Source organism: Protomyctophum parallelum (genome assembly GCF_964188405.1).
Source record: "Protomyctophum parallelum genome assembly, chromosome: 14".
Lineage (NCBI taxonomy): Eukaryota > Metazoa > Chordata > Actinopteri > Myctophiformes > Myctophidae > Protomyctophum > Protomyctophum parallelum.
Window position 1 is genome coordinate 10,681,713 of NC_139709.1, and position 13,771 is coordinate 10,695,483.

Genomic DNA, 13,771 nt, shown 5'->3' on the forward strand with positions numbered 1-13,771 from the left:
TTATTTTGCCACTTACTTATAAATAATAACTAATTATGATTTTTCCTTTTAATTTAATTGAAAATTGAGTCAACAATAAAATAAAATAAAAGTCTAACACCTGCATGGGGCTCGCGCAGGTAATTTGCACTTTTGCAGCCTATACTGTAGAGTGGGTACTTATTACCCATACCTGTGTGTGTGTGTGTGTGTGTGTGTGTGTGTGTGTGTGTGTGTGTGTGTGTGTGTGTGTGTGTGTGCGCGCGCGCGCGCGTTGAGGAGCGACGTGCTACAGTAGTAGGCTAGCTCAATAAACAGACTACTGAAATGAACAGGAATTTGCAACAATGGCGCAAGGACACAGCTGAGTGAGCATCACCCTAGTGTAGCCTGTACGAGCTTCTCTCTCTCTCTCCCCCTCTCTGAGCTCTCTCTCTCTCACACACACACACACACACACACACACACACACACACACACACACACAGTCACTGACGCGACGCGACGCACAATGCTTCCTTTTCACCCTCATGCAGCCCTCCTCACCACGTGGAGAGGAGCGGTAACCAAAGAAAGGTCTGGGTCTGGGACAGCCTCGGCGAGGAGGAGGAGGAGGAGGAGGAGGAGGAGGAGAAAATAGTTTTTCACTCTCTTATGACATCGCATCAACATGGATCAACAATCCATGACGATTTAACTCGAGTGTGAAAAAAGAAAGGCAAGCAAGGGTCCATCTGGTATAGCTACCATAATAACCATTTCACTCAATGAGTTACAAATTGAAATGGACACTGATTATTTTTTACATAATGAACACTATAGCCTGTCTTGTTTTGTTCACGTCCAGCATTAGCAAAATCAAATATCAAAACAACCGAATCCAATCCATAAAGCCTGGATGCCATTAGAATTTAATTAAGTCATGCAATATAGGCCTAATTAAGTCAAACGTCTAAATTGGACTACTTAATGACTATAGCTATAACATCATTATTACATGTTCGTTCAGTATTAAGATAACAGACATATTTAATTAATTGATTAAGTCATATAAAAATGATGTGTCATTATTGATATATATATATATATTGACAGGAACGATGGCCTCCCACATCCCCCCGAATTCAAAAATATCATTTCCATATTTGCGGCTTATTGCCGATTACTGTATAATAGGCTACACCTGTCCTGTCCATAACAGCAGGCAGTGACGCCTTGATTTGTTTAATGTGATGTGGCCTTGTGTTCTGTGTGGACTCACAACGTCCCACACCACCACGTAGAAAGAATAAAAAACGATCCATCCGACGTCTCGTTAGCATGCCTAAAACCTATTGCGGTTGTATAAGGGCTACAATCGAAAAAGAAAAGAAAGATAGCCCATAACTCATACAACGAGCTCGTTTCCAGGTGGAAAAAGTGCACAAAATGATGTTTTTTCCCCTCTCCCCTAAAAACAAGAGGTCTCCATTGTGCCAACAAAGCCGTTCGTGTTGTTTTCGTGCCATCTTGCCACTGCTGTGATCGCCTTAATGATCGTCAACCCTCTTTTCCTACATTTTGTGTGTTCTGTGGACGCCGAACTACACCAGGATATGCTCATCATATCATACCGAGTTGTACCAGCAGAGAGCCACGAGCCTGTACTGTACGGCGACCTGTTGCACGCCTGCGCGCGCGCGCTCCTATCATAACAAGTTATGATTCATAAATTATTATGACTTCTCAAAAATACGCGCCTCCCTGCATGCACGCCGGCCACGATCGCTCTTATATTCTCCGCCCCGTTAGTAGAACTCATTTACAGCGACATCGTCGACACCGTGCGGGGGAATATTAACAGTCGAAAAGAAACAACTTACCATGTTTGAAAGGAGGATGTTTGGCAGCGTTTATGTGAAATGGAAAAGAGAGAGAGAGAGAGAGAGCCCTGTGGTTGGGCCAAGCGGCTCCGTCAGTCTCTCAGCCAGTGGGACATTGGCGTAGTGTTTCCCGATTCACTCACTGGGATGCGCAGTCGGTCGTCCCCTTTGACAGCCAAGCGGAACGCCGCATTTTTAAATTATTTATTGTCTCTGATCCGTAACGTAACGTCGTCTTATTTATTGTGTCTTTGGGGCTATAATAATGCTGATAAATACATGCGTTAAAACACAATATGCGATTTATTATATGGTCAAGTTCAACCGGGTTATATAGGGTTGAATGGGATTGGGTTATTATGTGTGTTTGTGAGGCGTGTGTTGTAGTAGGCTACTAGGAAGCAACGGAAGAGAATTGAATGATTCTTCCTGTCACTCCCTCTCCCCTCCTTTAAATATTAGACAGACTCCATCATATCGTTACAATGGCGTCGCTTGCCGAAAAATACTAATTCGACCTACAACAAAAGCTCATAAGGTGACGCGACGCAGCGTTGTGTGAGCTTGTAGATTGGCTATTTTCGTCGCGCGACACCGCCGTGGGGGCGAAATACAAACTGGGCTTTTAGCCTTATGTAGTGTGTTGACTGTTGTTTAATTCAAAGCTCTTTGTATTTTTCTGCTCTGCTCGGCTCGGCCTGTACTCTGCGGCACTACTGGCCGTCTGTCTGTCTTTCTGTCTGTCTGTCTGTCTGACTGACTGCCTGTCTAACTTTCTGCCTGCCTGCCTGTCTGTCTAACTTACTGTCTGTCTGTCTGTCTGTCTGTCTGTCTGTCTGTCTGTCTGTCTGTCTGTCTGTCTGTCTGTCTGTCTGCCTGCCTGCCTGCCTGCCTGCCTGTCTGCCTGCCTGTCTGTCTGCCTGCCTGCCTGCCTGCCTGCCTGCCTGCCTGCCTGCCTGCCTGCCTGTCTGTCTGTCTGTCTGTCTATCTGCCTGTCTGTCTGTCTGAGATGTCTTCATCACCCCTCTGTCTGTTAATTTATGACATTCACAGCCAGACAGTCTCCATGCAGACAGCCAGGGATACACACAGTGGCCATGACTACCTCAACATTGACTTATTGTGTGCACGTCACATATAGGCCTACAGCATGCATTCTGCCTGCACAGGGCCCACACATTATACATTGCCTACAGGCTATGATGTATTGATGATATATTTATTATACAGTATAGGTATAAATTGGGCTATATTTTTGTGTGTGATTACTAGGCACCCGTGCATGCGTGCGTGAGTGAGTGAGTGAGTGAGTGAGTGTGTGTGTGTGTGTGTGTGTGTGTGTGTGTGTGTGTGTGTGTGTGTGTGTGTGTGTGTGTGTGTGTGTGTGTGTGTGTGTGTGTGAATATGAACATTTACGGTATTTGGCTTGTATACTATTTACTGCATTATTTTTGTTGAAATAGCTGCAACGTTTAAGTGATAACGTTTAGTGAAACACACATTTCTAGGCTAATAGACAAAGAATTTGGATTGTGGTATTCTTCTGGCTCATTAATAATCAGAAACAATTTGGTGTTTTATATTGAAAACCACTATTCTAAACTTTCATTAATATGTAAAGTCCTAAATTGTGTGATGGAATTCCTCTCCAAATGATTAAAAAAACAACAACCAAAAGATCACATTACAATTCAAACAGACATTTACACCACAAACATAATATAATATGATATACAGGGTAAAATATCTCAAATAGTACACACCTTTATCCATCCAACACGGCGCATGGATGTGGCGTAAATCTTTGAAAATATATTCTTTCAGAGCGAACGTTTTTACTAAAATCATTGCTTCCGGGGAGGCCCTGGAACAACATATTTTCAGATGGGGGTCTGCAGCCAAATACAGATAATTCTGGGGGTTCTTGACATGAAATATTGAGCACCACTGGCACTGATATAGAAACATAGGTATTTCAGAAAACTGTAATGATTTAGAAGACATTTTTTACGTTTAGATGTCAGGTCTAAATGGGTTAACAACAATCTTCTTTTGAACTTCCCCAGATGTGATTCACTTGTGTTTGTGTGTTGACACTAAAGTGGTTTGAGCATCAGTGGCTCAGGTCTTGTAAATTGTGACCAGGTGTTCATAATGTCAGCGTTTAAAAGCAATGTCTTTCAGACAATATGTGCTTTGCCTGGGACAATTGACCCATATGGGACACCACCAGCGCAGAAAGCATTGTGAGCTTGTAGATCAGCTATTCTTTCCATGTGACACACGTGAAAATCAGGGCCCAACAGCGGACAGCCAAATGTTAATAAGGTTTTTGCTAAATGTAGGCCCCCATTGCCTAACAAGCTGAGAACCACACGGATACAGCCTTTAATTAAATTAATTCTGAAATGTGGTCTTGCCATGATTTTCTTAAAAGAACGGACATGCTACTATGTGTACTGCATTGTTAAAACCACAATGCAGTAAGCAATTTGTATAGCTAAGGTCATGGTTTATAATGTAATATAACATTCATCCCACTAGGTGTCTCTCAAGGACCAAAATCTACGGTCAACGTTGCAGTGAGACGGATCAGTTTATTATCGCCTTTTATCGTCTTTATTTTGTCTTTTTGTCAAACAAACAGCATTAATAATTCAAAGCAAGCATGTTACATAATACAGTGGTTCCCAAAGTGGGGTCTGGGGACCCCCAGGGGTCTTTGAGGGAGTTCCAGGGGGTCCCCAGCTAAATGATAGTTTGGAACCAAATGGACCCTAATGGGTCTGTAACTCTGAGTGTATACAAATGGAACCAAATGGACCCATTTGGGTCCATTTGGTTACATTTGTACACTCTATATAAGTGTCCAACTCTCAATTATTTAGCTGGGGACCACCTGGAGGCTGGAACCCCCTCAAGGACCACTGAACTAGAAGAACCCCTAGTGTGTGTGTGTGTGTGTGTGTGTGTGTGTGTGTGTGTGTGTGTGTGTGTGTGTATATATATATATATATATATACACACACACACACACACACACACACACACACACACACACACACACACACACACACACACACACACACACACACACACACACACACACACACACACAGAAGTCTCTAGTAGTGGTAGTTCTGAATGTTTAGGCCTATCTCACTTGTTCAGTTCCTCTGTCATCAAATCTACAGGTATTCCTCCAAAAAAGGACCCCTGGCTGAAACCCATTCTGTCTCCCTCCCCCCCCCCCCCCCCCCCTCCTCTCTCTCTCTCTGTCAGGGTCACGTGATCCTTCAGAGGTCAGCAACACCCCTGCGTGTTTAAGCAGTCATATACTGTACAAGGGAAGTGGAACTCTCGGAATCCTGTGGGATTAGCCTCACTGAACGCCACTCAGGACTCAGGAGACACGCAGATGGCAAACAGCACTGCATGGCTGCTCTCTGTGAACACTAGGATGGACAACTGGTAAGACATACACACATACATCCTCCTTTCCTACAAATGTGATTATTCTTTTTTATTTTATTTAGTGGGTGACAGTGAAAGACCCAGAGCACATGTAGAGTTGACCGTCAAACTGGCAAGGCTGATCCCTTGCCAGATCCTGATCCCTTCAACTGCAACAGGTTGGGATTGTGTGAGCGTTGGGTTAACTGCGGGCCAGTATTACAACGCGCGCTCTCTCTCGCTCTCCAGTGAGACGGTCAGTAGGTCATAGTATTCTCTACGTATTGATCGCTCACACAACGACGTTAACATGTGGGCAAATCGGATTTGTGTTTTCTTCACAAAAATCATGAACCCAATGGTCCTGTGGGTTGTACTGTAACCGTTTGTATTTCATAATGCCCACTTACATGGTGAGATGATCTATTCATAGATAGCCGTAGGCAAAGCCCTGGGGAGAGACTGGATTACTGATCGGAGTTGGAGTTGGAGTGCAAATCAGAGCCTCAATGGTAGCTGTATCTAATGTACCTTCATTAGGAACCAAGACATAACCAATGTGGCAGTATTTTAGATGTTTGCTCTTGTGCTTATGATTACATCATAAGCACAGCAGTGTGTGTGTGTGTGTGTGTGTGTGCGCGCAAGTGTGTATGCGTGCGTGCGTGTGCATGAGTGTGAGCGTGAAGCACACATTGCTGCCATTCAAAAGGAACAATTACCTTGTTTGTTACCTTACCAAACCTCTGTTTTCTGTGTGGTTCAATAAATCATAAATTACATGGCACCAGACAGGTCCTGGCCTATATTAAATATCAAATTAAAAGTTGTGGTTCGATGTACTTGTTTTTTCATTGTAAGGGGTTGAGAATTCCAAGTGTTTCTTGTGGCTGAAGTGCAACTTGCAGTTAGAAAGTACTTGTGAGTACTCGTATGTTTGCAATTTATTGCAGGACGAATAGTGAAAAAAATACAGTGCAAATTTACAACCTAAATAACATGTGTATTTATTTCATTTTCTTATACTATACAGAGACACACATACAGTAATTGAACATCCCCGACATGGCGTCCTCCTCCCTGGAGGAGGAACTGACCTGCTCAGCGTGCCGAGACACCTTCGACCTCTCCCACCCTCTGCCCTGCGGCCACAGCTTCTGCCCCGCCTGCATCCGGGAGGCCTGGGGCGCCCGCGGCGCCGAGGGCAAAGGTCAGTTCGCCTGCGCCCAGTGCCAAGAGGAGGGCGGCGCCGTGCCGTGCGACTGCTGCTGCCCGGGGGAGGAGCAGCAGCCGCCGCCGCCGGCCGTCAAGTCGTGCCTGAGATGCGAGGTGTCGCTGTGCGCGGAACACCTGCGACCCCACCTGGAGAGGCCGGCGTTCAGGGGTCACCCGCTGGTGGATCCGCTGGGCGACCTCTCTCGGAGGAGGTGCCCGGCGCACGCCGAGATGTTCCGATACTACTGCGCCGACGAGCGGGTGTACGCGTGCGGGGACTGTCTGCTGGAGGGAGGCCATGCTCAGCACTCAGTGAAAGCACTGAAACAGGTGGAAGATGACCTGAAGGTCAGCCCAGAACACATACAGTAGTAGTAGTAGAACACACAATATCACTTCATCCTTGAAGTTGAGTAAAGGTGGACAGTTCTGCGAAATGTCAGGAAAGTCCTTTAAGGCATTCTTCTGATTCTTGAGATATTTGCATTCACCATGTTGAGAGACACCAAAAAACATAATGCTTCCGGGCACACATAGAAACACTAGTCACAATAGAATAGACGAAACTGCCAATCCTACTAACCCTACCCCTTGCACCAAAAATAGTAGATCTACAAGCTCACAATGTGTCAAAACGTGACGCATTGAGATTGAGAGGCTGTATTGTAGATGTGCAATTTTCATGCGAGATACTGCTGACAAACAACAATCAAACACAACATGTTTGCACTGTATGGATGGCGCCTGTTTATGTGCGTTGACATGCGCATGTCTTTCCAAAGGTTATTCTCCAAAATCTCCTCCATAAAACCGAGGAGAAGCTGAGAGAAGGAGAGCAGATACTCACAGAGCATCAGAACATTGCTTGCACCATGGCGGTGAGTAGAGAGAGACCTATTGCCCTCTATACAACTGCATTACATAATGCTAAATAAAGAAACCCTGTGTAGAGTTTGGCTTGTATGCTGCATACAAATCCATCATCACATAACATTTCATCACATGAAATGTTTAACTACTTAAACCTTGTACTTGCGCCAGTGTCCTTGTACAGTAACAGAGAGGTCCTCTGTTGTTTCCCATTTTTGCACCTTATAAGCTGATTGAAATATTATTTCAAATTATAAATTATTTGCACAGCATTGCACAGCACATTAGCACTTTAATTGTAAGTGCAATATCAAGTGTAATGTGTGTAATGTTTGGAGTGCTATAGAGAAGTATGTTAAGTGTGACTGTGTGATGGTTATAAGAGTGATTGTGTTTCTGCATGCCTCTGTACTAATTCCAACCGCTAAGCCAGTCATTCTCACAGTTCTCCAGTGCTCTATATTAATATTATCTGCTGTTTTCTTTCCCTCAACACCAAAATCTCTTCGCTAAAGATGTAGTTGTATTGGATTGCTTCGTTCCGTACAGCACAGAGGAACCTCTTAGAAACATAGGCAAACCACACCATCAAATATGCACTAACAGTAACTGAAGATGCGGAGTGACTCTAACTTGCGAGCCGCTGTCAGGCTACATTGGAGCCTTGGTGCCCGGACCGCTAGGCCAGGCCAGCGGTCCGACCGGGCCATAGGTCACCAGCGTTAATGCCATGTAATGTCATCCACCTACAGGACTCGTCTGAGGAAGGTGAGGCTCAGGTGAAGCGGCTGGGCTCTGATCTCACGCTCCACGTGGAGAGGCTGGTGGCCGCCCTGGACGAGAGCACCACGCGAGAGCGCCATCAGGCCATGGAGCGCGTGCACCAGGACTGCAGCAGGGTCAGGGAAGATCTGACCCAGACGCAAAGCATCCAGCATTACCTGGCCTCGCTCCTGGGAGAGACGGACCCTTTCCTGCTCATCTGGGTAACTAACTGGATGCATGGATTTTGTCAAACAAATTAATGGTGTTGATGTGTTTCTATTCTGGGGTGGCGGACATTCAGCTAAAGTAGCTGATCTACAGTGCATCGAAACGCACCATGTTGTGAGGTTGTAGCTCAGCATTGTTTGGCGTAGAGGGAAATACTAGTGGACCTAGTAGAGCATCGGGGGAGTAAGTGAGTATATTATAATTCTTTGCTGTGATAGTTTAATTTAAGATAAAAGTACTGCCGTATAGCAGACAACCCACAGCACTCCAGGTTCAAACAAAATCCTTCTAGGTGCAAGGCTCGAAGATGTAAGGTGATTAAGGTGAAGAAAATGCTAGCATTCATGATTGTATGTCCTTTTACATGATTTTATTTACCTCTGAGACTGAAAACGTACGCGTTTCGGCCTGTATGGCCTTGGTTGACAAACGCTGAGGAAGGCCATACAGTTTACTTTAAACCTTAAGCTTTTGTGGCAAGCCCTTCCTTCCCATCTGGTAACCTGAAAAACAAACACTAATATAACATATGTGCATACATAAATACAGATGAAAAATACAACTATATTGTACAGTGTTTGTCCCTGGTCTGGTATTTTATTGCTCGTATAACAGATGGCTATTATGCAGTACCGCAGTATGTGACAAAAGAAAATGCTTGTGAGATTATGCAGTGAAACTGTGAGGTTGAGAATTCTAAAAAAGCTGTGAACAAAAAGTCCTTGGAGAGAGATGAGTGATTAAAATGACCCGCTATAGCTTGTAAACATGTTCTGTATATTTTGAGATGAGTGTTCTTTACAACCCAAACTGAAGCTTTAAGTCTTTAAATGGATGAATCTCCTATCCATCTTTGCAGGATTAGGATATATATATATATAGACTATTATAATTATTGTGTTACAGTTCGATATCTATTTATCATGTCCTGCTTGTCACATCATCAACTTGCTCTGCCCTCTGTAGGCCTTTCAATCAGATGACACAAAGTAAGTGTGTGTGTGTGTGTGTGTGTGTGTGTGTGTGTGTGTGTGTGTGTGTGTGTGTGTGTGTGTGTGTGTGTGTGTGTGTGTGTGTGTGTGTGTGCGCGCGCGCATGTCTGTGTATGCGTGCGTGCGTGCGTGCGTGTGTGTGCATGTGTGTGAGAGTGAAGCACACATTGCAGCCATTCAAAAGGAACAATTACCTTGTGTGTTACCTTACCATACCTCTATTTTCTGTGTGGTTCAGTTTGTCCCTGTCCTTGTGTCCTATTGTAGGTTACTTGTCATTCAGTTTGTCCCTGTCCTTGTGTCCTATTGTAGGTTACCATACCTCTGTTTTCTGTATGGTTCAGTTTGTCCCTGTCCTTGTGTCCTATTGTATAGGTTACTGTGTGGTTCAGTTTGTCCCTGTCCTTGTGTCCTATTGTAGGTTACTGTGTGGTTCAGTTTGTCCCTGTCGTTGTGTCCTATTGTAGGTTACTGTGTGGTTCAGTTTGTCCCTGTCCTTGTGTCCTATTGTAGGTTACTGTGTGGTTCAGTTTGTCCCTGTCCTTGTGTCCTATTGTAGGTTACTGTGTGGTTCAGTTTGTCCCTGTCCTTGTGTCCTATTGTAGGTTACTCGCCGATCTGAACAGCCCTCTATTCATCCCTGATCCCCAAGCCTTGGACAGGAAGGTCATCCTGGAAGACATGGAGAACAAGTATCGGGAGTTCATCACGCAGACCTTGCGCTGCCTCAGCGAACTCAAGAGAGAACTCTGTGAGTGACTAGGGACCGATTGATTGATTGATTTATTAACAGTTTGCAGAATTACAGTACATTTCAAGTACAACTCAATACAAAAACTGTTAACAGTGAGTGGACGACACCCTAAAGCATTACACTTGTTTACAATAGGGCCCACCATTTTCAATTCATCAATACATTTAGAGACGTACGAATATACACAACTATATAGTAAAAAAGAAATCATCATAGGAGGTAAAAAGGGAAAAGAAACATACCTGTATATAGTGAGGGGAAACAGGGGTGGATGGGGGATTCAGATTTGACGGGGGTCAGTTTTTTATTATTATAAATTATGAGGTTTTTACTTAATTCACTCAATTATTGTTTACAAATAAGAAAATCACACCCATGTGAAGTGAGGGGTGCTCTTATCATCCTACATCATCATGGCCATAAAATAGACACTATGGGCTATATCTTGCGCCACCCCTTAACCCTTATCCCTAAACTAATTTGCCATTTCTTTACTATTTAAAAAACCTTTTAAAATAGTTCAAATAGCCGATCTACAAGCTCACAATGTCTCGAGGTAGATCGGCTAGTTGAACTATTTTAAAATGTTTTTCAAAATAGTAAAAAATGGCAAATACGTTTAGGGATAAGGGATAAGGGGTGGCGCAAGATGGAGCCCTAAGCCTATTTGGAGAAAGAAAAATCACACCCGTGTGAACTGTGAAGTGAGGGGCGTTCTTATCATCATGGCATAAAATAGACACTATGCCTATTTGAAGAAAGAAAAAACAGGTGCGCTTCCTCTGGAAACTGCCCTTTGCTTAAGGCCTTTGGTGCTCAGCTTTGACAATAACTTAACTCATACAAAGTCACTTTTTTAGTCTGCTCTGAAGAAGGCTACTGCCGAAACGCATCAGCCTTCTCAATACAAATAAACATGAGAAACTGCATCTGAGCCAGCCTTGCATCTTTTGTTTTGGAGTGCCACTATGCCTATTTTCTCAGACACTTTTAGGGGCAGCGGAGGCCTAAAGGTTAGGAGAGCCCTTGTTACCGAAAGGTTGCAGGTTCGATTCCCCGGATGGGCAGGAAAAATCTGGGTGGGGAAGTGATTGTCATCACTCATCCAACACCGCTGAAGTGCCCCTGAGCAAGGCACTGAACCCCCAACTGCTCCCCCTGGAGCTGCTTAGTGGCCAACAGTATAAGACTGTGGTTGTACTGGTCAGCTCCCAGGTTTTAATGTGTGTGTGTGTGTGTGTGTGTGTGTGTGTGTGTGTGTGTGTGTGTGTGTGTGTGTGTGTGTGTGTGTGTGTGTGTGTGTGTGTGTGTGTGTGTGTGTGTGTGTGTGTGTGTGTGTGTGTGTGTGTGTGTGTGGCTGTGTGCTCGCACGCGCATGTGTGTGTCTATGTGCAGGGCGTTGCTGAAAATGAGCACTTGTGCACAGCTACTACCCTGGATAAAAATACAAATAAAAACACTATGATGTAAAATTCTCCATTCATTGTCAATGGGGAATTAAATGTTTGTGTATGACGAAGAACATACACTAATAGCTGAATATAAAAAACAAAATCCAATCCATTTATTCTCTTTTAATAATTATAATACGCTTTGGAATTTAACTATTTATAGCTGGCAGGGCTCTTTCAACAACAACAAAATGCTGCCTGTAAGGTGTGACTAATACTATTTAGAATCTAGATCCCCTGCAGCCTTACTGGCATTTATGCAAATTAGAAATATGGCCATGCAATCTGTTAGAAAGGCCAAAGCTGGCTATTTTCACAGAATAATTATCCCTCTGTGGCTCTGACCCAAAAGGACTTTGAAAATAAACCATCCTTGTTGACCCTGTCAATTAGTTTTGGATGGCTTCTTTCTGTCCAGCATTTCTTGGAGTCTGTTTTTTTTATTTACGAGTCTCCTGTTCTTTCCCTGTGATACAGTGAGTAGTCCGTTGTCTCTGGACACAAACACAGCCCATCCTCTGCTGAACATCTCCGGTGACCTGCGTTCGGCCACACGGGTCAAGACCCGCCAGTCGTGCCCTGATCACCCGGACCGCTTCGACCACTGGCCTCAAGTGGTCACGGCTCAGACCTTCTCGTGTGGGACCCACTACTGGGAGCTGGTGGCAGAGGGATTCTGGGATATCGCCGTCTGCTACAGAAGCATTGGCCGCAAGGGGAAAGAGGGTAAAGCCTTTGGGAATAACAAGGTATTATGTTCATTTGAATCTATAGTCACCTAAAGGCACACAGTAGCTGTCCAGGAATTTGTTGGGGTGGTGCACATGGATCTGGTCCATATTTAATGCATTGGGAAAGTACAATATAACAACAAACAATCATAACTGCCAGGTGCAGAAAGCTCACTATGGGTTTTATCTCCCTTTGGCTTAGAGGAAACGGCTTCAGCTCATAGCTTCAGCTCATGTGCCGCGCTATGAGCTTGTAGGTCTGCTATTTTCTTTTTTATCGTGAAAATGTGGCACAAATCTTTGAATATATATTCTTTCAGAGTGAATGTTTTTAACTCAAAGCTTTGCTTCAGGTAGGTCACTGGAACAACATATTATCAGGTCGGCGGGCCAATTACATATATTTTTGGGGGTCCTTGATATGAAAATGTTTGAGAACCACTGACAGAAACATACGTTTTTTTCTGAAAACTGTCAGGATTTAGAAGGAATTTGTAGAATCGTCTAGTAGTGCTTTAAACAAACATTGTAATATCCTCAAAGTCCATAAACTTGGCTGGCAAACGATTTACGTCATGCTCTACACAAAACAAACTCCCATAGACTTGGCTGCCATATGAGATAATATTCAAAAGCCATAAAATGTAATCACTGCAATTATACCCTGATATAGTACTGTAATATCATAGATCTTGACATAAACTTAGAACAACCACTCACAGTAATTAATGTGCAGCATGTCAGCGTGTTTGATGTTACATTATGCATAATGTACATGTTTTCATCCTGTAGTGTAGACCAGCACATTAAGATTGCCATCCACTGTGTACTGTAGGTGTCATGGAGTTTGACACAGCAGCACGACAGGAAGCTAGCTGCCTGGCACAGCCGGAGAAAGACTCGCCTCTCATGCCAAATGGCTGGCAACCGCGTGGGCGTAGCTTTGGACTACAGCTCAGGAACCATTACTTTCTCTGAGGTGGGGCCTTCCGGCAGCCTCGCCCACCTCCACACCTTCTACACAACCTTCAGCCAGCCTGTGTGCCTGGGCTTTGGACTCTACAAGTCGGAGCTCAACAGCCATGTCTCCATAGTCAAAGTTTGAGGCATAGAGATGCCAACCATGTGGTGAAAGACAAAAGAAGAGATGATGGCTCAACTTTGACCTGTGGGTAGGGCTTTGCCTGCACAGCAAAATGTTGATGATGAGTATTGATGCAAGTGTAAAATTGACATTTACGGGTTAGACGTGACTGTGATGGTTAAAAAAAAAACCTTCCTATGGTTTCAGCAAAGGAACATGGGGAATGGACCGCCCACTGTGTGCACATTACAGTACTGCACCATCCTATGCCTCTGAGATGGAGCTTGTTTCCAAGAGAGAATAGTACATGCCAGTGGTGTATTCCAACAAACTGTACAGCTTGCTAGAATCTCTGACATGGGAACAACTGTGGCTCAGCCGTGAGGT

The 13,771-nt window shown here is 44.2% G+C and overlaps 1 protein-coding gene across 1 annotated transcript; it reads left to right on the forward strand.

Moving 5' to 3' along the window:
* Positions 1-5,181: 5,181 nt before the first annotated feature.
* trim110 (tripartite motif containing 110) lies at positions 5,182-13,405 on the forward strand (the record flags this gene model as incomplete). Its single annotated transcript, XM_083782892.1, has 8 exons — positions 5,182-5,312; positions 6,328-6,857; positions 7,292-7,387; positions 8,132-8,365; positions 9,339-9,361; positions 9,970-10,115; positions 12,047-12,318; positions 13,136-13,405. Exons 2-8 carry the CDS (start codon positions 6,360-6,362, stop codon positions 13,403-13,405), a joined length of 1,539 nt encoding a protein of 512 aa, XP_083639018.1. The 5' UTR covers positions 5,182-5,312; positions 6,328-6,359.
* Between the last annotated feature and the right edge of the window lie 366 nt (positions 13,406-13,771).